Below are 27405 nucleotides of genomic sequence, written 5' to 3'. Positions count from 1 at the left end.
GGACAATACACAGTGAAACTTTCAGCTTTTATAAAATAACGAAGGTCTGGCACGCGCCGGCTCTCTCTATAAGTAAAACCTGTAAAAACACGTGGAGAGGTGTTTAGCAGACCGATGACATTATTGATATCATCATCATCATCAATTCATCTCCGGCTCACTACAGAGAACGGGTCTCCTCTCAGTTTGAAAAGGGGTTGGCCATAGTCCATCAAATGGCCAAGTGCGAGTTGGTCACACACCGTTGAGAACATTATGGAGAACTCTCAAGCATGCAGGTTTATTCACGACTAGCTTATGCTCGCAACTTCGTCCGCGTGGACTATCACAAATTTCAAACCCCCATTTCACCCCCTTAGGGTTTGAATTTTCAAAAATACTTTCTTAACGGATGCCTAGTCATCATAGCTATCTGCATGCCAAATTTCAGCCCTTCCGTACAGTAGTTTGAGCTGAGCTCCGCCCAACTCCGCTTCAGTGGAAACGCACCCTTACCCTACGTTGACACTGAATCGGAGCAAGGTGGAAATATGTTTTCGACCAAAAATTCACTTCAAGAAAAGTCTGGTTTCCCTGAGAGACTCATCAACCCCCAGCTCACCCTTGGACTTAGAAAGTTGTGCACAGAGGTTCCTTTTATAGAGTAGGTACCTACCTACACAAGGAATGGAACAGAATAGAATAGAATAGATAGAATAGATTTTGATTCAAGAAAACTTTTACAAGTGCTATTGAATTGTCAACTAGTTTAATTTACCACTGGTTCGGAATGTCGGAATAAGGTCGGATTTTTGAAGTTTTCCACGGGATAATGAATAAAGAGGACTTTATTTTCACCGAACGAAGCTGAGGGCGGTCGCTAGTCTATTAGGTAATAATCTAAATGGTCTGCAAAACACATCTTCGCTGATCTCTTCTTTGGTTGCTATCTGAGGTACCGGGCCTAAGTTTAGAAACAAACTTAAAGGTTAGTAAACAAAGAACTCGAAAGCACAAAATATAGTTCCTTCCATGTAAGAAAACCGCTGGATTATAACATTGTGGCTGTGCATAGGTTTGCTACATCGATGGTTTTCTACTCTCAGTGGTTTACTGTTCACTCTCAGAACAAAAATACTACAGACAGACTACCATACATACATAGACAGCTGATACATATTATTAGGCTCTTATTAGGTATTTATGTATCATAGAGCGTTTCTGCTCTATGATATGTATCTATTATTTTTAGAAGCTATACCAATAGATGGCGCTGTACAGTGTTAAAAATATTCTTTGTGTATTAATTTAAAATAAAGCCCAAAATTAAATCTAGATTAAAATAGGCAAATGAAAATAATATTTTTCTAGTTTATGAGAGCACATTATTTTAATTTTAAGTATTTTAAATTAAGCACAGATAAAACATAAAATCGATACTTAAAACCATAGAGACTAGAGCTTCGCTGGTTGGCTGACGCGAGAGTAGACCCTATTATCGAGTGAAGTCGCCTCAGTCCCTCTCGAGTTTCGCTCGATGTTTCGTCGATCGCCATCTTGTTGACTTGACTGCCTTGACTGTAATAACAAGAATCGATGCGTTTTTACTCGGTTACGTGGTTACGATTCTATTCATCAATATTTGGCGGCAAATAAATTGATCTGTGATCGGGATTCGGGAATCGATATGAAGAAAACATCGTCTTTAGTGTGGAGGTTTTTCGATCGACTGGAGGAGAATCAACGATGTGTTGCAGTGTTGTGTAAATTATGCGATACGCAATACAAGTATTTCGGTAATACGACGAATTTGCGAACGCATTTAGTGAGTAAACATCCGATACAGTGGGAATTGCTGCAGAATGGAACCCTGGACGATTCGAACTTCCGTGTCTTCGACGAAGATGAAAGTACAAACCAAAGTGCTAGCGCGCCTAGAAGGAAGAGGTTTACTAAAAACTACAAAAACGATAACGTACGTTATTCCGTATCTGTTAATAAGAAAGGAAATAGCCGAAACCCCTCTACAGAAAACTCTATACCGGTTATAGAAATACAGCGGGTATTTATTTTCTTACATAGGTAGATAACTACATAAATAATAATAATCTTGAAAACAATGCTTATCAGTCGATTCGAGAATCGAGACCTTGTATCATGCAAAAAGCCATTCATGAAATTAATCGATACAAGCGATTGATTAAATCGTTTTAGCTAGAAGGAATAGGTACTTTGTGATTGTAAGTGTATCGATTTCGTTTAACATAACTGAATATTTCAATTATTGATTCGTAAAACGATTTTGATATCGATTATCAAAAGTTCAAAACTCAATACAAATTACAAAATATAGATCGTTGAGTTCGTATTAATTACATTGTAATTGTGTAGGTAATTAATTATTTATCTTATTTATTAGCATTTCACTCTGAGGATGGGTCAGAATGAGAAGGGTTTGGTATTGGGTTTCTTGATATCAAAAAGAGCATTTATTCAAAACTTGATGATGCCCGCGACTTTATCCGCGTGGACTTAGGTTTTAAAACTCCTTCGCTTTTTCGGGATAAAAAGTAACCTATGTCCTTCCCCAGGATGTAAGCTAACTCTGTGTCAAATTTCATTAAAATCGGTTAAACAGTTGAGCCGTGAAAAGCTAGCAGACAGACAGACATACTTTTGCATTTATAATATTAGTATGGATTATTAATAACCCTAGTTTTCAAGTACGTGTTTGACTAACAAAAATTAGTTTTCTAAAAATATTCCTAATTTACAGGTTGATGTGCTAGAAAATTCTGAAACGGACGCTGAAAACCAGGCCGAAACCAACGAGGAGCCACTGAACATAGTCCGGCAGATACATGCCGACCGAGCCTCCGACGAAGAGTGGCTCAATGACGAAATCTACGAGACAGTGGACTACCAACCAAAGCGTAAGAAGATGAAGTACAGGACTATCAAGAGAGAAGTGCAGTCGCCTCCACCCAGTGCTCCCAAGTATAGAGTCATACAAAATCCTGTGTACTCTAAACCATTGCCGGAACGTGTAGTCGTGCCCATAGATAGTAGTCCAAGAAAAGATGAATATTGTGTGTTCGGAGAATACGTAGGTAATAGACTTCGCAAATTCAAAAATCCCCAAGTCCGAGGCAACGTACAGCAGTTAATATCCACGATACTGTGGCAAGCGGAGTATGGCCTCTACGACAGTATGGAGACTGTCAAACGAGTGTTGCTACATTCTGTACAAGAGATGGAAGTGGAACACTCCACAGAGCAGCAAGTGGTCATTGAGGATCTGACACAGCAGAAAGAGGGCTCAAATATTGAGGATTGTAACTAGTTGTACCAAAGACTTTAAGGATAATTTGTTTGTAATTTGGGCTGTTATTAATTGTTTGATATTAATAAAAACTTTATAAATTATACACTCAGTGGATAGTGTGTGCAAAATAAGTAGCCCAGTCTGAAGATGAAGCATGTAATACGATTTGATATGGAATGCATTGAACAAAATACCAGATCTCAGCTGGGCTAGTGTAAATCCTAGTGTATAAACTAGGCAAACTGCTATGTTGCAACTTCACATTGGTCTACTTGTTCTGCATGCACTACTTATTTGATTTTATTTTCAATTAAAATAAGTAACTAGGTACATAATTAATATTCTTCAGTGATTTTCAGTAAATTCTGAACAAAAAATACCTATTCTACACTTTGAAAACTATTTCTAATTCCAATTTTAATTAAATGGAAAATTCATAGGATTTCAATTTTGATTCATAGATGAACACTGAACAGTTAGCGCATGCGCCATGCAATAAGAACAAACCGACTATTCCTTTCTCGCTCACTCTGTTAAATAGAATGTCAATCAGCTGTTCTGCCAACATGGCCACGTTATGCCGTACATCGGGAAAATTTTTAGGAAAAGTGCAGTTTTTACCGGTTTTCTCGCGTAATCTAAGTTCAGTAAAGTGCAATAAATCATATAGAAATGTTTGGAAGGCATGTGCGTGTGTTATCGGGGGCGGGATACTTTTGTATGCTTCAAATTATAAGCACGGAGGCACCGTATACGCTCTCAAAGCTAAGGTAAGGATTATATTTAGATCGTGAAAAAGCTATTTTTAACCCTTTACAATGTGTTGTTGTAGCATAACGACACAAAAGTGCTGTGAAAGTTTGCAAAAAGCGCAGTAATGACTCAACTTTAATTGATTGTTAAGGTTATTTCCTTATATTCGTCATGTTGGTACCGATAGCTAATTTGCAAATGTAAACAAATGATTGATAACAGTACTGATAAAAATGATAATGAACTTGAATTAAGTAATGATGCTTTAAATTAGCTTTAAATGCTTTATTTACATAATCACATCATTTTACAGAAGTGTAAATTTTAAATTTATTTTTAACCGGAACACCTATTAGAAATATTATTATTAGTAAAGTATACTTTCTTAGTTATTTATTTAATTTTCTTAATCTGGCAGTAAGACTATGGATTGTAGCATTTCTAGTCTTATCTCTTTAAACTGTTGCAAATCTCAGAAGAGACTAATAGTAATTATATAGACTAGCTGACCCATTGGGGTGAAATTTCTGAAAATTCCTTAGTGAAGCCTTCCTTAGGTAGCCTTCTATGTTATAGAGAGAAGTTATAAGATTAATCTTAAGTTGCTAGACCCAAATGTTGAGCTGTATGTTGATATATTATGACAGTCAGTTTCTCTTTCTACATATATAATACTCCTACTAGCTGATCTGACTCAAATGGAATTTGAGAAGCCTATCTTATTATTGCTTTGTTATAAAATAAATAAAATAGTCTTTATTCTCTGATACAATAGTTATACATCTTATATTACTAACTAACCGTATTACTAATTTCTTATTTCCTATTATTTAATTATCCTATCCTATATAATTTATTCTAAAAAATTGGTAACACCAGCAATTTGCAGATCAGGTTGTCCTCTTTGGACATAGGCCTCCTCTAGCCTTCTCCATTTTTCCCTCTCTAAAGCCATTGCTTTTGGACTAAAGACTCAGATAAAGTAGTAGTATAAACTTCTGGATAAAGTAGTTTTCTAAATTCTAATGGAGAAAGAATTGAAATGATTAATCTTGCACCATCACCATCTAGCAGCTCTCTGCGACTCGCTGGATGTCATGTCCGTCCATCTAGTGAAGGGACTTCCAACGCTGCGCTTTCCTGTACGAGCTCGCCATTTCAGCATAGATGGGTTTATGTGCTCTTGGAGGTACGAAAAGCACGCAAAGCCGGCTTCCTCCCAACTCTGGTCTATCATAGAATTTCTTAACAGAAAAAACCGTGTAAGTGTTTGGCCTGAGTCTGGACTCGAACCCGGGTCCTCCAGATCTGCAGAGACCAAAGTGGTTACTGTTAGGTGTAAGTAAATCCATACTAATATTATAAATGCGAAAGTGTGTCTGTCTGTCTGTCTGCTAGCCTTTCACAGCCCAACCATTCAACCGATTTTGACGAAATTTGGTACAGCGATAGCTTACATCCCGGGGAAGGAAGGACATAGGCTTTTTATCCCGGAAAATCAAAGAGTTCCCACGGGATTTTCAAAAACCTAAATCCACGCAGACAAAGTCGCGGGCATCAGCTAGTAAATAAATAATCCTTTAATTCAGACATAATAAATAATAAATAAAATGTTTTTATTTCGACCAACAAGGATCATATTGGTGTTAGTAATTACACGAAACTTAAACCTAATTAGTAATTACACGAGTATACGACATAGTTTGTTGTTTTACAATTGATAACATAAAACAATCGATTGTTCTCGAATAATAACAATAATCGTATAATTCGATTGTTTTTCGAATGAATCGCCCCGCGCTATTCTGGACCGTGTGGCGCCTGCTATTGGACCAAGAACCCGGGAAGGGCAGACCTTCGTTATTTTATAAAAGCTAAAAGTTTCTCTGCGTATAATTGTCCTCAACACGGGTTACACAACAATCAGCGACTATGAACTTTGGATCATGGTAGCTTTGGAAGACAACAAAGGTGTAAAATTTCTTACATCAAAGTATAAAGTGTAATTTTTTTATATTTTCTTCGGAATAGTATTAGAAATCACGTCATGCATTGCCAGACACAGACAGTGTCGTGGCAACCATCTGGCAGACACCCTTAAACTTACCCATATAAGTTAGTGGAAATTCTACGGACATGTACGAAGCGATTTGCCTCCTCGTTTCTAGAAGTACAGCTGTTACAAAGTAATCCCGAATATTCGTACGTTAGACTACGGATGGTCGCGAGACGACGGTCTCAAATAGAGCCTTAGCGCCACTACCGCGGGCCATTGACGACGAGTCGTCGGATGATGAAGAACTACCGGAAACGGGGGACCCTCTGCCCAAGATCCACCTCCTAACCCTGCAGTGGAGAGAGAAATTCGTCGCTCTGCTCGAGAACGCAGACCTCCGATTTATCTGCAAGACTACGTCTCTCATAGAGGGGGTGAATGATATGACCTCCTATATTAATAAGGTTTTCAACTTATAGACGATGTACAATATTATGACATTAAAGACATTCTAAATATTAATATGTCTGCAATCTTGTATGTACTACTATTTTGTTGAATATTTATATTTTTGGTTCTATCATTATTCAGTATCAGGTTCCTTTTTTCCTTTGGAGGTACGGAACCCTAAAAAAGGTTTTCAAAATATCACGCAAGTCATACTCGTAGGATATTGGGACTTGGGAGCCAACAGCCAACACAAGCACCCGGATACGTCCTTGTGGCGAGTCGTTCGATCACAACCTCTTCACGTCATAGATAGTGTCACTCGCGGCCGCTCATGTGCGAACACTCCGGCCCTCCGGCCCTAGATGTCGATCGTATCGCTGCCATCGATTAATGTGACCGTTTCTGCAAAACAAGATTGAAACGGGAGTAAAAATAATATAATGAGCCAAGTCAAATATATTGTAAAATCCGTACGTAAAGCTCAAACAATTGTTTTAAAAAAGTGAAGACAAATTCGTACTGTTAGGTCCAATGTTAGTTGGGGGCAGTGTTTCCATGTACACGGTAATTACCGTAGATGCACCGTAATTCAGTCCTAATCTACCGTCAAGGTAATATGCCCATTACCTTGACCGTGTCACCGTAATACAAAAATCACGTTAAAAATTCATAATATACTGCGTAATACGAGTACGAATCTCAGTCACGTTAGCATATTTCGTAATGGCAACATTTCTCTTGCTCTCGGTTTAAGCATCAAATCTCAGCGATCTATTTTCGTCCTTATTCAAGTAATTAGGAAGGAATGAAATGTAAAATTAATGAGATTTAACAAAATATTAATATGAATAAATCCGTTTATGAAAAAGATATTGCTATGCTAGGAGAGTCAGATTCAGAATAATATTAATAATTGATTAAAAAGCAAATTCGTGACTTTTTCTTCTAAAAATGACACGGTAATTTACACGGTATTCTTTTACCTAATCCACCGTAATTAAATCTAGAAACACCGTAATTTTAACCCTTCAACACGGTAATTCTCGATTTACATATGTTAACACTGGTTGGGGGTGTCCACTGTCCGGTGCTCATAGAAACAACCACCAAGTTTGATAGACACCCCCTTTATTGTCCACACTGCACACTTAATTATAGATACTTGGATTACACCACGCGCGGGACCCCAGTGAAGGGTTATTTCCCCCGGTCTTTATCTTAGTGCCTAGCTGGCAGGCATAAGCCAGGTCCGTAGCTAGGGAGGATGAGACCGAAGAATTGATAACTGATTGATTTAGTCGACATGTAGCGTTTTATAGGCCCACATACTGCTGATTGACAATTTATTATTATTGATGTCAACTTGGAAATAGCAATTTAGCAATATGCGGCTTAGGCTAGGGTTGTAAGTTGTAACAGTACGCTTGTGTGTCACACATAGCACACAAACGTTCTTCCCTTTGCGCGACATGAGGGTTTAACGCAGGGTTTGCCAAGGTGTACGCGACAGTTCGAGATCGCAATTGGGGACGGAACATTGTAACTACTTAGGTTGTAGAATTACAAAAAAATATCTTATGGACTCACGGCTATTAAAATTTATCGGTCTTGCAAATTATTCTTAAACAATAGGCCTGGTAACTGGTAAGTACGCACGTTAAATGACATTAATTTGCAAATGAAGGGACCACCTGCAATTAATGGATGACGTAAAGACGCCATCATACACACAAGGCTTGCACCATAACCCCACGGGCTAAACCCACATCCTGCTAATAATATTATGACAACTATCATAATAGTTCACACAAAACATTGTATGAGGAGTCACTGATGATAAATTATTCATTTGGTGATCTGTTGCGGTGAACCATCAACCGGCCTAGACGATAGATCGCAGTCTTTTCGCGTATTGATTTGACAATGATGTCTAGTGACTCAGTTGGAATCATATTTGAACAATTTCCCTGTGTGATACAGGCAATAGGTATTGTCGATGGCTTAGTTTTCCTGTAACCTACCTATCGTTATACAGGGTGTAACCAGAACGTTAGCAAAAACGAGAACCGGTGATAGTACCTAATGATGATTAATTTTTTTCTAAAAGTTTAGGTACGATATATTGCAACTGACGCTAGAGGTCAACGAACGTTGCGTAAGTAGGCCACTCTGAGTCAATGCCGCGACGTGCTGGTCTTATAACTTTAACTAGTGGCACAGCCACCGACACAAGCTGTTCACAACCAGCCCCCCAATTGTGTAAGAAAAACGTATTCATCGTGATCGTAATCATCAACAAATTCTGCCCTTTGATTGGCTGTGAATAAATGTAAACAGTAGCGTAGCAGTAGTTTAGCGTTCCGGTACGATGCCGTGTAGAAACCAAAGGTGTATGGGTTTAATAAAAAAACTGCCATACTCCTTCCAGGTTAGCCCGCTCCCACCTTAGACTGCATCGTCACTTACCATCAGGTGAGATTGCAGTCAAGGGCTAACTTGTATCTGAATAAATAAAAAATAAAATTAAAAAAAACAGCGAATTAACCAATTAAAGGGCAGAAGTTTTTGACGATTACGATAACGATGAATACGTTTCTCTAAACACAATCGGGGGCAGCATCGGATACGAAAGCTCGATCAAAGCTCGAGCTACACGTCTAGTAACTACAACTGCACATGCGACTTGCGAGTGGTAAGTAAAGTAGGTAGCGGTCAGTTTATCGCATTCGCCTTAATTGAGCGCGCTCAGCCTCCGCGTGACACCCCAGATCTCGGTCAGGTGACCCCAGATCAATTATACAGCTTGCAGTAAGGCTGGGAGCCTGCGCGAGGGGTTCCTGAATATCGCAAATAACTTGACCATTAGCTTTTATCCGATTCTGATATCAAAGAGATACAGTACCCGGCAGGGAATATTGTACATCAAACTTTAGAAAGAGATAGCTGTTTCGTAGAGCGTTGTCTTTGTCGTTGAGACCGAACGTTGTCCCTCTCGAACAGGGACAACGTTCTATGAAGTCGGAATCTCTTGCCAATGGTCTGTAAAACTAATAGGGTTTACTACACCATTACTTTTTATCCGATTCGGATATCAAAGAGACAGGTTTGTTTAAAAAATTGGTCAAGCGCGAGTAGAACTCGCACATGAGGGATTCCGTACCTACTATCCTACGAGAAGTAACATTTTATCTTTTTGTGATTTAACAACACGTTTTTCGAAGTTCTCCCTTGACTTGTGCTTATAAGACATCGCTACCTGCCAATTTTCACGATTCTAGGTCAACGGGAAGTGCCTTATACCTATAGGTTTCGATTCCCTTGACGGATCTTGACAAACACGACAGACAAACAACGAAGTGATCCTATAAGTATAAGGGTTCGTTTTCTCTGGAGATAAGAAACAGCCAAGCCTCAAGATCAATAATTAAAAGTCGTGAAAAGGTAACGGAGGGAAAATTAAAACTGATAGAAGTTATTTTGAAAAAACATCTTAACAAACTGACGTCAGACACATCTTAACAAACTGACAGACACATTTTTGCATCAAACATCTTAATAACCTGACAGACACATCTTAACAAACTGACAGACACATTTTTGCATCAAACATTAGAAGAATCAAATTTTTTTTGTTTTGTATTCAAATACAAGTTAGCCCTTGACTGCAATCTCACCTGATGGTAAGTGATGATGCAGTCTAAGATGGAAGCGGGCTAACCTGGAAAGGGTATGGCAGTTTTTATTAAACCCACACCCTATGGTTTTTACAAGGCATCGTACCGGCGGCGCGGCTTTGCCCGTAGGGTGGTAACTAGCCACTGCCGAAGCCCAAAACCTCCCACCCGACAAGGCCAGAAATTTGGAAATTGTAAAATTCCAAACCGGTAATCGAACCCGGTACCTCCCACTAATAAGACAACAGCGCTTACCACTGCGCCAGGGAGGTCGTCAAATAATTCTGAGTCTGTCACCACTATGTGTGATTGGTCACGTCGGTACTCGCATTTCCTCGAATGAAGATCGTTGGCTGCCGTCATCTTACAGTTTGCGATCTTCAGTCACGCTCTAAACGATCCATACTTATTACTCACACGGGTGACATGCCGGGTTGTCCCACAGTCAGTTTCGTCGAACATTTCCTTCCTTTTCTGGTGTTGAAACTTGGGGCATTGCACACGCTTTGGTAACAAAGCGCTGCGCTGGTCAACTCTGAACTTTGAAGTTTGGAACATCGATCGGCGCAAAGTAGCCTGTCTATCGATATATTTCGAAGAGTATGTCGAAGAACTTTTCAACCTGGTTCCTCCTTCACCTTTCTACTATCGTACCGCAAGGCATCGCCAAGGTCTGCACCCGTACGTAGTCGAAATTCCACGGATACGTACGAAGCGATATGCCTCCTCATTTCTGATCCGAACCGCTAAGATTTAGAACCCCCTTCCAGCATCAGTTTTCCCCTCCAATTATAATATGGATACCTTCAAGTTGAGTTATTCTAGCAATGTGTATTAGAAACGAGACATACCTACCATACATTTTCTTGAAGCTTATAAAATACAAGCTTATGCTCGCGACGTCGTGCGCGTGGCTAAGACAAATTTCAAACCCCTATTTCACCCTCTTGGGGGTTGAATTTTCGAAATTCCTCGCTTAACGGATGCCTACATCATAATAGCTATCTGCATGCCTTTCAGCCCGATCTGTCCAGTAGTTTGAGCTGTGCGTTGATAGATCAGTCAGTCAGTCAGTCAGTCACCTTTTCCTTTTATGTATTTAAATTCTGCTATTCATAGGTAAAAATGTCTACATAAAAACTTTTTAACAAGCAGTGTTAGCTGTTACCTAAAACAAAGACAATAGCACGTCTCCTTGGCATGTTCGACACAGGATTCCGATCATAGCGCCTCAAGTAACATTGTATTCTCCACAGATACAACAAAAAACCACGTAAAACAAAATGGTGCAACCTTGGTCCGTGGCCGCTGTAACAAAACCCTGGACGTCTCGACTCTCGATAATATCGCACTCACGATTAAAGTAAATCAGTCGAGCCTTCCATTCACAGGTGACCCTAAATTGCATACAAGTGAGTCAAGTGACAAGCCCGACGATATTTAAACTTAAAATATTAGTCACAGATAGGACAACGCGTCAACGGTCATTGAAAAAAGCTCTTTGGCAACTTTCTTGTTAACTGTTAACCAAATTCTATAAAAATGCAATGAAATTAAATTAGTAAGTAGTTAAGTATATGGGGTTTTTTTTGTAAAAAGGCTCTAATTTATTAGAAATGCTTTTGAAAAGTCATGTTTTGGTCAAATTGATAAATTTAAAGCTTTTTTACTAAGAAGAACTAAAACCTTAAAAAATTCACAGAATGAGGAAACAGATGCAACGCTTATTTATAGAGACGTGTTTCTTGATTGTTTGATATCTATCAGTTTTGTGTCATTACCGTGCACATTTCGTCACATCAATAGGTATCATTTCTGTGACTTTAAAGTATTGGCGTCCAATGTCCTTAATTTTGTAATCTTACTTTAAAAGTATAAAAAAACAACACAATTTTTTATATTTTTTATTCAGATACAAGCTAGCCTTTGACTGTTTGTCTGTCTTGTTCTGTCTCGTTTGTTGATTGGTTGATTGTTGGCGGCGCGCTTTCATCTTAGACTGCATCATCATGTAGTCTAAGATGAAAGCGCGCCGCCAACAATCTCTTAACTAAAATGGCAAGTCTAAATGTAATGCTATTCCTTTTCTGCGGATAGTGGCAGATGTAAACATGTCAATTAAGTTTAGTTAAAGAGATTGTGTATACAACACAATTAGGCACATTATCCGCTCTACTGTTTAGTTAAATCTCTTCGCTACAACCCCCAACAAACAAATAGGCCATAACCTATTAAGTAAAGGGTGTTTCCAAGAACAGACCACCGACGTCGCCACTGATCCTGTCCGTTACCATTCCTCCAACGATCCTCACAGACTGTCGGTGTCGGTCAGCGTGCGACAGTTTTTTGTACGGAACCCTCCAGACTCCACAGTTTACGATCATTGTTATATTCGATAGTACCTATTATGATGTAATTTGTTGTCGATGACTATGGGCAGCGATAGAATTGGTACAATAGGAAAGGATTAATGCGTTTCTCTAAATATTATATAATATCATAACCCACAAGCACGCACTCACGCATACTCTCTCTCCCACACACAAACACACACACACACACACAGACACACATACATATGTTGTGAATCACCTACTAGGTATTTTTACTAGTTAATTGACTTTTATATTTTCATATTATTATATTATTGTAAAGCTTGTTTAAATTATCAAACGTACTGTTATAAATTTATATTTAATATCTATTTAAGTAATCTGTAAAAAATTGTAATCCTATTTGGCCTTATTTTCAGTCTGTTATTATGTAAAATTATATTGTATATATCGCTGTTGATTGCAAAAAACAAATAAAATTAAATACCAGACCATGCCCACGACTTCGGCCGCGTACAATCAGATTTTAAACTTCTCGTGGACGTGGAAACCATCGATATTTCCATTGAATACTTTGATTTTCCGAGATATTCTTTGCACGTTCTTTGTATACAATCTTTGTACCTACCAAACATTTTTTTATCCCTGAAAATCAAAGAGTTCCCACGGAATTTTTAAAAACCTAAATCCAATTGGACAAAGCCGCGGAGATCAACTAGTTTCCTATAAAAATAGAAAAAATAATCTGGTTTGCTGTAGGCAGTAGGTACTCCCAAAGGAGTCCCAAGTAACTATTCATAGAATAACTTTTTAACTGACATGCATCACAGTTAACTTGATTTACGTCGCCGTATTGAAATCAGTTAACTATGGATTTTGCATAGCTCCCGCATTAATGAATTGAAAAAGTTATTTTATTTGTTGCTAGTAGGTGCCTAATCGAAGTTTTTATTTCATAGCTTACTAATCCAAATTTGGAAAAAATTGAAAAAAATGGTTGTTTATGGATTGTGACGTCATTATTCACCTTCCTTGGCCGGTTTTGATTGCTGTTATAGCGGCAATAGAAACACACTTTGTGTAAATTTCAACTCTACCATACATGTTCAGGAGACACAGCCCGCTGACAGACAGACGGACGGACGGACGGCTTAGTAATATGGTCCCGTTCTACCCTTTGGGTATGGAACTCTAAAGAATTGACTGCAGGGCTTCAGAAAAGGAGAGGCACATGAAAAAGAAGTAGCCCTGAGATTCTTTCAATTAGTATCGCATAAAATCATCTATCCGTAGGTCTAGGTAGTCTAGGTAGTCTAGGTACGCTAGACCGCAGGAAGACGGGACAGCAAGTCTGAATATTTTACCATTGATTTATAGCCGAGGCAATTATTATTGAAATATTGTGCGGAGTAAACATGTTTCCAACGAGTTATATTTCCGTATAGGATATTAAAACCTAGGTTCCGTTAATAACACCTATTACTAAGTTGGACCTAACTTTCTAGGCTATCGGGGAATCGTGGGGACCTTTTGAAGGAATGCTATTTGCACCAATGATATAGACAATGATATTCTGTTCCATGGAGTCGTAACTCTGAAAACTGTTCCAATTTGAGTAGGAAATTACAAAAAATTGGTTTAATGCGAGTCGGACTCGCACACGATGGATTCCGTACCATTGAACAAGAAATAATACTTTATATTTATTTATTTTATTTTCATGGCGGCCATTTTGTAATATTAATTACTAGATGATGCCCGCGACTTGGTTCGCGTGGATTTAGGTTTATAAATTTCGGCAAAATCGGTTGAACGGATGGGCCGTGAAAGGCGAGCAGACAGACAGACACACTTTCACATCTATAATATTAATATGTATAATATAGATATGGATTATACCTACTTAAGTACTAGAATAATATAATAAAACTAGCTTATGCTCGCGACTTCGTCCGCGTGGGCTACACAAATTTCAAACACCTATTTCACCCCCTTAGGGGTTGAATTTTCAAAAATCCTTTCTTAGCGGATGCCTACGTCATAATAGCTATCTGCATGCCAAATTTCAGCCCGATCCGTCCAGTAGTTTGAGCTGTACGTTTATAGATCAGTCAGTCAGTCAGTCAGTCAGTCAGTCACCTTTTCCTTTTATATATTTAGAAGAAGAAGATTATTGTTTTTTGTGAAAATGTATTTCTAGACGTTAGTACATCAATGATACACCTCTAAAATGTTAGAATGTGCAAATGCATTTCTCTTTCTAAGCCTCTCTGTGTATAATGCTATAATGCTATAATGCTATAATGCTATATTAACACTTAAGGCCAGGCGTGTCAACAGATTCCAATAAATCGATAACAATAATCGATAGGCAATTTATTGCATTTTGTCTATATTGCGACCTAATAAGGTTTCCTTTTTGTCCAACAATGTAATGAGAAATTTATGCTATGTCAAACACTTTTCATCACCATCATCATCATTATCATCAGCCTGCGGATGTCCACTGTTGGACATAGGCCTTCCGTAAAAGCGACAGCCACATTCGGTCTCCAGCCGTCCTCATCCAGCAACTTCACCACATTATGTAAATGATAAAAGAGCGTGGATTTGACTTGCAGCTCGCTCCAGCAATGGGCGGAACTGCAATGGCATCATCATCATCATCATGATCAACCCATCGCCGGCTCACTACAGAGCATGGGTCTTCTCTCACAGTGAAAAGGGTTTTGGCCATAGTCTACCACGCTGGCCATGTGCGGATTGGCAGACTTCACACACCTTTGAGAACATTTTGGAGAACTCTCAGGCATGCAGGTTTCCTCACGATGTTCCTCACTAAGTGATATTTTAATTACTTAAAAACGCACATAACTCCGAAAAGTTAGAGGTACGTATCCAGGATCGAAGTCCCGACCTCCGATTAGGAGGCTGACGTCCTATAACCACTAGGCTATCACAGCAATGGCATATTAATACCTATTATTGTAAATAGAATCTTTGAAAAAAGCAACCGCAGAGTTTCTTGCTGGTTCTTCTCGTAGAAAAGGCATTCCAAACCAGTGGTATTTGACGATTCAAAAGTACTTGTAAAAATTTGTTTGGATAAAAATCGCTTTACTTGTATTTTCTGTTTTCGCAAGATTTACAAACAGCTCGCTAATTCGTTTGAACAGTCCCCTGTCCAGTTCCAAGATCCCCGCGTCCCCAGCAATGATCGTCAAGCGTGTGCTCATTCGACGTCCGTTCGCTGCAGGCTGCACTGCGGTAATTGATTACCGGTAATTGATTACCGCTGCCTGTTTAGGGCTCGGTTAAGTGTTTTGGGAAAAGAGAATAGAGCAATATATGTAGCTTCTATTATGTTAAATCAGAGCGATATGTAACGCTGTATAAAGCTTGAACTTTAGTTTTATAAGGATAAACATTTGCACGCCTCAATTGAGATAAACATTTCTGGGACTACACTTTTGTTTTGTATATGTTCTAGAAAATTAAATATTATATTTCATTTTTAAATTAATCACTATCGCAACTTGTGTAGACAAAGCATGTCAGACTGACAAGTCTTGACCTACATTTTGAACGAGATTTTGGTCCTCTACTTCCTGACCTCTAATTATGTTATTGCCAACTCAGCCAAGTATTCTAAACCCTTTAACCAGCCAATCCATTCTTGGCAGGACCATTCCTAAAATAAACCTAACTCCCAGAGTCCCAACTACCAAGTTAAAACTCAATCCATCGATTCCACTCAATGATCTCCACCGGAAACAGCCGCAGGGCTGCCAACCCCGCAAATGTCACAAACAAAACATCCAACTTAATCTGTGGCTCGGAATTTTTCAATCAACTGCATACACTTCATAATTCCACCACACGGAAACCCTGATGATAAAGATCTAGGCAATGAAAATTAAACCATAACTATTGCTAGAATATGGTCTAAATTAGTCTGATGAATAGAGACGGTGGAAAACATAATTCCTCCATAATATAACAATCCTGGTGATAACGATCTTGACATTGAAGCTTCAACCTCAATTATTTAGGAAGTTAAGTTCAAAATTGTCTGACGAGTTGAGAAAGTAGTAAAGGTGAAATGGCGCATACAATAGGTTGTGTGGGTCATTGAAACAAATCTGTTTAGGGGCTTTAGGGCGAAGGGCAAACATCCTGAACATAAACTGGATGGAACGTCTGATGGTAGATTAAATAGTTGTGTTGACTGTTTGAAGCTAATCGATCGAAAATAACTTCAGTGGGACCCTCGACGATATTCAGCAGGACTTAATGTTAACAAGTTCTTAATGTTTTGGTTAATCTAGATATGATGATATCAGTTAGTAGTCAACCTAGTCAATTCTAAGCTTCAAAGTCTTTCGGTATTCTCAGGATATACATATTTCAGAGAGTGTGCCCAGAAATGTTTGCTGATCCCTCCTTTATTTTCCTATTATCGTACCGCAAGGCTTCGTCAAGATCTGCACCCGAAATTCCACGGATACGTACGAAACAATTTACCTCCGAACTGCTAGGATATGGAATCTTTCGGCATCAGTTTTCCCTGTATTTTTATACCAGCTGAACTTCAAGTAAAGAGTGAATAGGCATCTTGTAGGAAAACGCGTTCCATTTTAGGGTGCATCATCACTTGCCATTAAAAAAAGATTGTTGTGATTGAAGAAAAAACCGCAAAGGCTTAGTATTCATAATTGGTTCAATCAAAAAAATCAAGAAGTGACTACCAAAAATTTCATCCCGGTCCTATAAATTATAAACAAAACAGACATAAGTACAGTGCAAGGATAAGACTCTGATATGGCCTCCGAAACACACTACATTACTGCAGCCAAGTGATTTATTCCAAAACTGTCGATCCCGTATCGTATAATACATCATTCCCGAGCTATACTCATTGTATTGTTATGTTAAATAAACCTCACCCTCTATCTTATCTGTCTGGGAAAATTTCTATTCTGCTCCTCCTTTTTCGACTCCAAAAATATCCATTCAAGAGCTGTGCAATTGAATTTTCCCCTTTCTCGTCGATATCTATATTTACCTCTTCCTTCTTGCTACTTTCTTGATTCGAAAATCACAAATAGATTCAAGAACCGCATACTCCAATATTCCAGCGAACGTTAAAGGGATAAATAAAGATTAATGCGACATTTAAATGTCGTCGGTTTAAAGAAAGCTATCAATATCATTGATCACGGTTACTTATATGGTAGTGCTGCGAGGACTATTTTAACTAGCGATGGGCATGATTGCCAATTTTAAATCATTTTCATTTGGTGAAACTATTATTTTCTTCACAGTGATTTCACGGGTAAATATCACGGAAAGTGATTTTCAATTTTCGCACTTACAATCGTTTGTTACATTAACTATGAATTATGATCAATAGCGCTGATATTGTTATTTCGCAGGTTGGTTTTCACAGAAAGTGAATTTTCGCATTTATGATAATAGTGCGGAAATTAGCTTTTCGTGAAACTTAGCAAATGTCTATTTGGTTCATTAATTGAAATAGATGTTTTCTTCTTATTTTACTCTATGGCTATAGATGTTTTTCTATTACTAACAACGCTCTACTAACGCTCGCGCGCTCTTTAGCTCTGGTTGATGACCGTCCGTGCGCCAAATTTTAACTGTTATAAAAATGGGAGTAAATGTAATAATTTTAAAATTTTGTGAGATTTAGCACAGGCCACTTTAAGTCAGATAGCAACTAACAAGTGTTACATAATACGAAAAGGCATTTCACGTGATTTTTCACATGCTACCTGTGAAATGGTTCATCTCTGAACTGAACAACTGGAAAAAGAATCCACTTCATTACCACGCAAATCTCGTTATGTAACGCGACTATCTTTGGCATCGGGCGGCGCCGACAGACGAGCCGTCATATCGTATCGGGGATCTTGATTGAGATTTATTGGACACATCGGCTGAGTTGGCTCGCTCCATATAAATCAGTCTTCTGTAGTTCTACACTAATAATTTTACCGCTCAAAAAAGTATATCACATTTCTTAAGCCTTCGGGATACGGTCTAAACTTAGGGCGCCATTAATTTCAATGGAGGAGCTTCTTCGTCGGCAAATTGGTATGGAGGCGATCTTTCCGGTTTGTAGATTGTGATGATTTGTTTTGACCATTCGTTAGCGGTCCCGATTTGGGAATTAGGAGTTACGAGTTAGCAGAAGACCTCACTGGTTTCAAATTGATTGGTTCTTAATTGATCCCTGAGGCTGTTTGTCTTAACTTTAACATGCGCCGATTTCTTTGTCTCTAATGATAATTGGATGGCTTTTAAATATATTAAAATTATACTTTTAGATTACGACGCTCGCTCTCTAGTGTTTTCTGTTCCTACCTTCAACACATTCCTACTTATACCTACTCTATTTTCATAGCATACTTATCTTTGATAAATAAAATTTAACATAACAAATCAAGTAGTTATGCAGTAGGTACCAAATAGTTAGTGCCATAGATTCTTTCGTTGTCTCTGCTACTCCTGTAACTTAACAAACGTTCAAACGGTCCTCCGAGTTCACACAAGTTCATTTCGCAATCAGCTGTTCGCAGGGTTGTTACATTGGAGTTTTAAAACAAATTCTTTGAGTCGTCATATCTCCCACGGGTATCACGCTACGAGGCTCATTATTTTTAACCGACTTCCAAAAAGGAGGTGGTTCTCAATTCGGCCCGCTCAGCTTGCCGGGATGTTATGGCGTTACCCAACACGTTGTAACATAAGGCTCTGAGTCTGAACGTCCACTGTTGAACATAGGCCTTCCTAGTAAGCATCCTTACATTTCCATTTGTTTTTATTCTGTTTAACATTTTAACAAGATGTTTGTGATGTATTTAATGTAAATCAATCAGGTAGTGAGTTTATATGTATTTTCAATACATATTTATAAAAACTTTGTTGCATTAAACTTACCGAGTAACATTGAATTGCAAAAACAGACATAGAATTTTATGAGCTGCTACTAATGCCATAGAAATTACTTATGTTATTGAAGATATAAAAAGGACATAAATATTTTATTGAAGGATTATTGCAGGAGACCACGCCTTACACTACATACAATGTAAATTTTGACCTCGGGACCAATATAAACAGAGGTGTTAGGTACAGTGCACAATTGCTCTCCCTCTATTCCCTCACTCTTCATCCGATGACATACATATAGAAAGCGACGGTTTTAGTCGCTCTTCGAGATTTTTTTTTTTAATTCAGATACAAGTTAGCCCTTGACTGCAATTTCACCTGATGGTAAGTGATGATGCAGTCTAAGATGATAGCGGGCTAACCTGGAAGGGATATGGCAGTTTTTATTAAACCCGTACCCCTTTGGTTTCTACACGGCATCGTACCGGAACGCTTAATCGCTTGGCGGCACGGCTTTGCCGGTAGGGTGGTAACTAGCCACGGCCGAAGCCTCCCACCAGACCAGACCAGAAATTTAGAAATTATAAAATTACAAACCCCTGCCAGGAATCGAACCCGGGACCTCCCACTAATAAGACCACAGCGCTCACCACTGCGCCAGGGAGGTCGTCGAGATATCACCAACTTCCCTACTCACAATTTCTTGGTGGAAAATCTAGCCACTTGATTTAACCCGGGATTTGAACCCGGTACCGGGTACCTCATAATCTGTAGCAGAATAAGCTAGCTACCAAACGAACATGCATATATTTGTTTAGGTAATGGTACACCTATTAGGGGTTGTCACTTACAACTTGATCTATTGTTTTTATATTTAGACATTTTAGAGATCCAACCAGTTTTGTTTGCCTTTTCAATAAAATAAACAGTCAAAATTAACGAATAATGCGTGAACTGAACTATGTTTCATCCTGATGGTCTATTTTTCTGTTAATCGCCATAAATTAAAGTTTTTTCAAAGTTATTTTTGGACTTTATTTGTTTAAAATAAAGGGTTTAAAATTGAATGGGTCGTGGAAGGTCCTTTAAATGGGTAGATCCTGGTAGTGCTTGACGAACGAGATGCTTATCAGGAAACAATGCGTGTGGCGCGGGCTCTCACGTTTGTATGAACTATCGACTTATGAAATGAAACGACAACTGACGATACTAGTCTATGAGACCCGATAGTGGAGCCACACTATAGTTTGGCTCCACTATCGGGTACGGCGAATGATTCGTCATATTTCTAATTCGCGCTAACCCGAATCATCATCATCATCATGATCAACCAATCGCCGGCTCACTACACAGCACGGGTCTTTTCTCAGAGTTAGGAGGATTTTGGTCATGTGCGGATTGGTAGACTTCACACACCGTTGAGAACATTATGGAGAACTCTCAGGCATGCAGGTCCTTCCGCCTTCTAATCGGAGGTCGGGGGTTCGATCCTGGGCGCGCCTCTAACTTTTCGGAGTTATGTGCGTTTTAACTAATTAAATATGACTTGCGTTAGCGATGAAGGAAAACATCGTGAGGAAACCTGCATGCCTGAGAGTTCTCCATATTGTGCTTAAAGGTGTGTGAAGTCTACCAATCTGCACATGGCCAAACCGTTCTCACTCTGAGAGGAGACCCGTGCTCTGCAGTGAGCCGGCGATAGGTTAATCATGATCATGGTAAATATAAAATAGGAAGGTAGAAGGGCTATTCAGATTTTTATACGCATGTATTGTACTTGGATATGCAAAATAGGTATTTTGTAGATAGTCTCCTTAAACCCACACTCGTTTAAAAATGTAAGGTATTGGGAAAAGATTTAGTGGGTACGTTAGTGGTCCACATATCACATATCACAAACAATTGGTATGTTTTACTGCTTTCTCTTTATACGACGCGACGCCTGTTGCATTCTTCCTTTGATTTACAACTACTGTGACGGTTTGTAGAGTCCCGTTGAGGAATTGGAGCAATTCCATTCTTTTTTTAGGATTCTCTGTACTCAAAAATAAAAAAAACCCGCAAAACCGGCCAAGTGCGAGTCAGGCACGCGCAACGAGAGTTCCGTACTACAGTCGTATTTTATCGACATTTTGCACGATAATTCAAAAACTATGATGCATAAAAATAAATAAAAATCTATTTTAGAATCCACATGTGAAGACCTTTCATAATATGATACCCCACTTGATATAGTTATCTTACTTCGAAAATTGAAAAAACTAATTATTAGTTCATGACCACATTTTTTTTTGTGTGATGTAACCACAAATTCACGGTTTTCAGATTTTTCCCCGAATGTCTGCCATAAGACCTACCTACCTGCCAAATTTCATGATTCTAGGTCAACGGGAAGTACCCTGTAGGTTTCTCGACAGACCGACAGACAGACAACAAAGTGATCCTATAAGGGTTCCGTTTTTCCTTTTGAGGTACGGAACCCTAACTTTAACTTTTCATGGTATTGTTTTTTCTTGCGAGACAGTGCAACGTCTCAAATAAACTGTGTGTTGTAAGTTATGATTGTGCTGTCAGCGATGTAGGTAATGCTCGTCGGGTGGTATCGGATGTACGGACGAGCTGGATGGTCGTGCGGCGGGAGCGTCGCCCGCGGCGGTGGTCGGCGTCCGTCACGTCCGCTCGCCGGCCGGACCGCCCGCGTCCGGACTATTCAAATAAAAACACTGCCCATTATTGTTTGTACAACTTTCCCGATGACAGCTTCTGACACGATTTCCACTGATCTTGACAGATGAGGCCGTCTGCGAATGGTCTGAGAGGTCCATTAAACCAAAGGTTCTGCATCAAATTTCGTCTTCTTGAGTAACTATAAATAATAATGTTAGCTTATTGAAGGTAGTTTAATGAATTAGATAATATTTGACTCATCCGATGTCACGCAATCTGTGATGGGGCAGCCATCTTGATTCGATTTGTATAAATACGGGTGTTTGACGGTTTTTACTCCAGTCTCGTTCAAACTCGAGACTCACGACTATTTTATACTTTTGTGTTTAGGTCGCGATTTTGATTGAGTGGTTGCAATAGCAATTGCGCCCTAGTCAAATAAATAAAGCAGTTAGGTTATTTTAGAATTTCAAAAATGGGCGTTTCCCTTTAACTAAAGAAAACATAACAGAAAGCTTTATACACGCGTGTGTACTTTGTTGCCTAGCTTTTTCAATAATTATCTTGCAATAAATTGCAAAAACGGTGTGTATTTACTTCTGAGCTTCCGATGTCTCGTATGCCATAAAAAACGACACTGATGGTGCGCGTAAAAACGTAAAAAGCCTTATAACAAGGCGTTAGTCTGTGCCTGGTCACAAATCACGGCCCAAACGACACTGCATCAATAAACTCGGCCACGTTTGAATGGAACCCGTTTGACGCTAGGAACCCACGGAGCGGTTTTTACCCGCGCCCGCCACGTCAGTGGATGCACCCAGAACCTTTTAGGCCTTCTTTTTTAATTATTTTGTAAAGTAAATATAAAGCTCTTTTCTGGTGCGTGTCCATGGCGGTCTAACTGGAAACAAACTGGACAGCTTTGCAGCCGTAGGTAAATAAATAAAATACTGTAGAGGGGGTTTCTCAGGCGATGAAGTAAAGAGGAGCAACTTTTATATTTTCGTACACTATTACAGTTTATGACAGTGGGTACACTTAAACCTAGCGTAAAACTCTGTCCCAGCAGGTGTCGATGCAGGGTTTGTCGGTACTACTGAAACTGGCGTTAAACTATGTCCCAGCAGGTTTGGATGCAGAGTTCGTTGCTCGTTTCACGTTTGAGTACCGGGCGAAGGAATTCATTTATTCAATTTACAAACATAAGCTGGCCGATATATTTCCGAACCCGCGGTATGGAGTAGCGCGATATAGCGTTCTACTAGCGCCACCTAGTTTACAGGTCGAGAACTAAAATTGGTGTTACAAATACCTAAATAACCGCTGGTCTTGCGATCATCGCCCGCCAAGTATGCGGGCGATGCTGCCTGAACAGTCCCCCGATTGTGTAAGAAAACGTATTCATCGTTATCGTAATACTCAACAAATTCTGCCGTTTGATTGGTTGATTCGATGTTTAAATTTTTTCACAACCAATTAAAGGGCATAATTTGTTGACGATTACGATAACGATGAATACGTTTTTCTTACACAATTGGGGGGCAGACAAGCGGTCTCATGAGTATAGAAATAAAGCAGCTCTCCCGCAACCGCGGCGGGCGCGGGTGAAAACCGCTCCGTGAGTTGAACCTTGAGGACGAGACTCGGTGGACTTGCTTTTGTTTGTTTCGTATTGCAACTTCTAATGACGGAGGAATAAATGACACTCTTGATTTATTAGCTGTTTTGCCCCGACTCTACCTAGGTACGTCTACATTCTTCAAGAGACTCTTTGACCTGGTTCCTTTCACACTTTTCTACTGAGAATGTCTTGTAGAAAAAAAAAACCAAATGTCTACAATATGTACCATAAAATCTGACTCAAGTTATATCCACGTCTGGATCCGACATATGGATATTGATGTATAACAATTATTTATATCACAAAAGGGGTCTTCGGGTGCTGTCAAACTAAATCGCGATCAATCTTGCACCAAAGGACAATAGGGGTATATTGATAAGTAGGTAATATTGTGCTTAAATGTCAAGAATTATAACGTCTTTCTTACCGAACGATGGATGGCAAGTCAATGCGGGCGGTACCTAATGTCTTTTTTTGCTGTCGGTGTTAACTTTTGATTAAATACCAGCATGCCGATTGCAGGAGTTATCCTGCAATCGGCATGCTGGCATCAGTCATTATTACAATTGCAAAAGTTGTAATTGGCTGAATTTGGTATTCTTGTTGCAACAATACATTGTAGCCAATAGCGAACGAGCATCAACCAATCAGAGATGATTGCGATCGTGACATTGTAGCTGTCACTCTACCGCAATTGAGCTTCTATTGCGTTGGATGAAAACCCTGAATATTTTTTTTGCAGAAACGGTCAAAAAAAAGAGCAAAGCGGAGTTTCTTGCCAGCTCTTAATAGAATCTGCTTTCGGATCGGTGATAGAGTATTGACATATTATCATAAGTGGCACATACTGTCCTACGTGAAAGGAATAATTTCATTGGCAATTTCCAGAAGCACTGACGCCAATTTGGGCGAAACAAAACAATTAGTCGGCCACATCAAAGCGCACTGTCATGTTGATCCCATTATGCTGTTATGACCCTCCCAATTTGATTACGATGCTCTATCCATTGTCGTTTTTGTTTGACCCCACTGCTCAGGGGCTTATTTCTTTATTTTTCGGGATAAAAAGTAGCCTATGTCCTTCCCCGGGATGCAAGCTATATCTGCACCAAATTTCGTCAAAATCGGTTGAACGGATGGGCCGTGAAAGGCTAGCAGACAGACACACTTTCGCATTTATAATATTAGTATGGATTCTAAGCTTTTCATTATTCAGCATCTGGGCTTACATCCGTTGTGAGCAAAGGCGTGTGTTTTTCTCCTGCAATTCATTATTGGTCCTAATTCCGCTAATCTTTTCCTTATAAAGCATGCTCTTGCACCTGTCCTCCGACAACGCGTTTAGGAGTCCTCCAGAGGTCCGGAGGGCATAAATAAATACATTACATTATAATTGGGAGGTGGCGGGTTCGGTATACGCCGCTGAGCAAAAACCAGGGTGCTTAATGTCTCTAATACCGTTACTTTTTAGGAACAGAAAGACCTTTATATGTAGCGACTAGCTTATGCTCGCAACTTTGTCCGCGTGGATTACACAAGTTTCAAACCCCTATTTCACCCCCTTAGGAGTTGAGTTATCAAAAATCCTTTCTTATCCTACGTCATAATAGCTATCTGTATGCCTTTTAGCCTGATCCGTCCAGTAGTTTGAGCTGTGCGTTGATAGATCAGTCAGTCAGTCACATTTTCCTTTCATACATTTGGGAGAACCTTGAAATCTTTATCCAGAAAAATGTATTCATCATCGTCATCAACTCACCGCCGGTTCATCAGCCACTTGCTCATCAACTCACTGATGAGTTGATGCTGCTTGCTCAGCAGTGAGTTGATGCTGACCAAGAGTGTTCTATTAGAATGAGATAGATTTGGTCAATAGAGACTTAATTACACACCATTGAAAACATTATGGACAACTTTCAAGCATGCAGGTTTCCTCACGATGTTTCCTTCACCGTTAAACCAAGTGATATTTAATTGCTTAAAATGCACACAACTCCAAAAAGTTAGAGATGTGTGCCCAGGATCGAACCCCGGACTGTGAATAATGGAAAGGGGTCACGATTCCAGTGCTAGACATAGGTCTCTTGTAGAGGCTTCAACACGCCCTGCGCCGCCGAAATCCAGCGGCTTCCTGCGACTCGTTTGATGTCGTCTGTCCACCTAGTAAATAAATTAGTAAACTCTTTACTTAGCTAATTGAATTATGGGAAGAAGGCACGACACACGACACACGACACGACAGCAATAAGGAATATCATACAGAGTGATTTCAAAGTCGTACCATATAAAAGGCGTATTCAAGTTGCCGAAATAAATTAGTGAATCGCCGTCGACATTCCCCGCGCCGTCCGTCCGTCCGTCCGTCCGTCGGTCGTGGAGGGTAAAAAACGCGACAATGTCTAATGTATTTATGAGAAGCCGAGCACAATGCCTCCGATGCTGTCTAAACACGGGCCGATAACAACCATATCCCATAATACTCCGACCCTGCGCCATTGATACACTACACAAACATACATATACCTTCATTTCTGGGTTAGGAAAAAATCCCTCCGTACTTCGCCTACTGAGCAGGGCTATTTGCATGGATTATATCCTCCCCGGGTTAGCCAGGTGTCAGCCACCCATCTTATACCTTTAGCAACCCTTTATCTTTTTCTTTTCCTCTTTTTCTCTTTTATCGTCTTTATATAGTTGCCACGTGTCTTTGTCTCGTCAGCTACCGTAAGCTTCTACCTTTTAAGATTTCGGGCATCCACATTCCACACCGTCGCGGTATTTAATATTATTCATCTAATTGGAACGGCAGTGCCACGTACACTAGCTAGATGATTAATGATAAATTTAAATACAAATAAAGTTACAAAAAAGACACAAAATACAAAACGATAAAACATTAAAGGACTTTGAATGTACGCTGAGAACATTGAATGACATATTCATGCAATGCTCTTCGCGTACTTCAGTAATTCCCGAATCAAAATTGTACACCCGTCATTGAATGGGTCCCATTGAGCAATTGTCCCAAAGCGCGTTGAACGATGCCAATGAACGCGGTATAGGTGCCATAGCTCTAGCAACAGTGCGATGATGTGGGACCTCGAAAAGTTTATTTTTTCGTGGATGAAGATTACAAGACAAGATTACAAGAAGACACGGTTACGACACAGTTGGTCATGAAGGTATGAGTGACAGAGACAACGCTCTACGAAGTCGAAATCTTTCTAAAAGTCGATGTACAACTAACGAGTTATATTTCTAAGGCAGTGTATATCTTTAGTATTTTGTATCAATGGTCTATATTGATGTTGTCTCGTACCCGCGCGGCTTATGCTATTCAATTTCAAATCTCATTGAAATCAGCTTATAATCTGTGGCGCCGGAGAAAAATATTTTTGTATGGTCTAGTTTTTATCCTTCCTTGAAATAATATTGTGATTATTGATAAACTAGGGCGGGGTGCGTTATTAATTGCTTTATGAAACGTTTGAGTTTTGATTGATGCATCTCGTCATTGGTATTGGCTGGATTTATCAACCCTCGATGCAAAAACAGGGGGTTATGCCTTTGAATGGGTAAGCAATCTGCATCTAAAAGATTATTTCTTAAGGCATCAGGAAAATTTCTGAACAGTTCAGAAAAACAATATTGTTTTGGGTTCTATACCAATAATAACGCTTTTCCCGATTCAAATA

General features: G+C 39.4%; 2 protein-coding genes across 4 annotated transcripts in view; both read left to right on the top strand.

Moving 5' to 3' along the window:
• Nucleotides 1-1489: 1489 nt before the first annotated feature.
• Nucleotides 1490-3407, top strand: LOC117992364 (uncharacterized). 2 transcript variants are annotated; one of them, XM_034980044.2, is made up of 2 exons: nt 1490-2041; nt 2756-3407. In XM_034980044.2, exons 1-2 carry the CDS (start codon nt 1667-1669, stop codon nt 3320-3322), a joined length of 942 nt encoding a protein of 313 aa, XP_034835935.1. In that variant the 5' UTR covers nt 1490-1666; the 3' UTR covers nt 3323-3407. The 2 variants fall into 2 exon arrangements, with proteins under 2 accessions (XP_034835935.1, XP_034835936.1); XM_034980045.2 differs by having other exon boundaries at nt 1494-1954.
• A 439-nt stretch (nt 3408-3846) lies between these two features.
• Nucleotides 3847-27405, top strand: part of LOC117992193 (calcium uptake protein 3, mitochondrial-like) — an 87458-nt gene continuing 63899 nt past the window's right edge. For both annotated transcript variants that reach the window (XM_069505656.1, XM_034979851.2), the window contains exon 1: nt 3847-4074. In XM_069505656.1, coding sequence (XP_069361757.1) covers nt 3847-4074 — 228 coding nt within the window. The remainder of the gene's footprint in view (nt 4075-27405) is intronic.

This window comes from Maniola hyperantus, chromosome 21 (genome assembly GCF_902806685.2).
Source record: "Maniola hyperantus chromosome 21, iAphHyp1.2, whole genome shotgun sequence".
NCBI lineage: Eukaryota > Metazoa > Arthropoda > Insecta > Lepidoptera > Nymphalidae > Maniola > Maniola hyperantus.
Note: the sequence above shows the minus strand (reverse complement) of the source record. Positions and strands in the feature narration are given on the sequence as shown.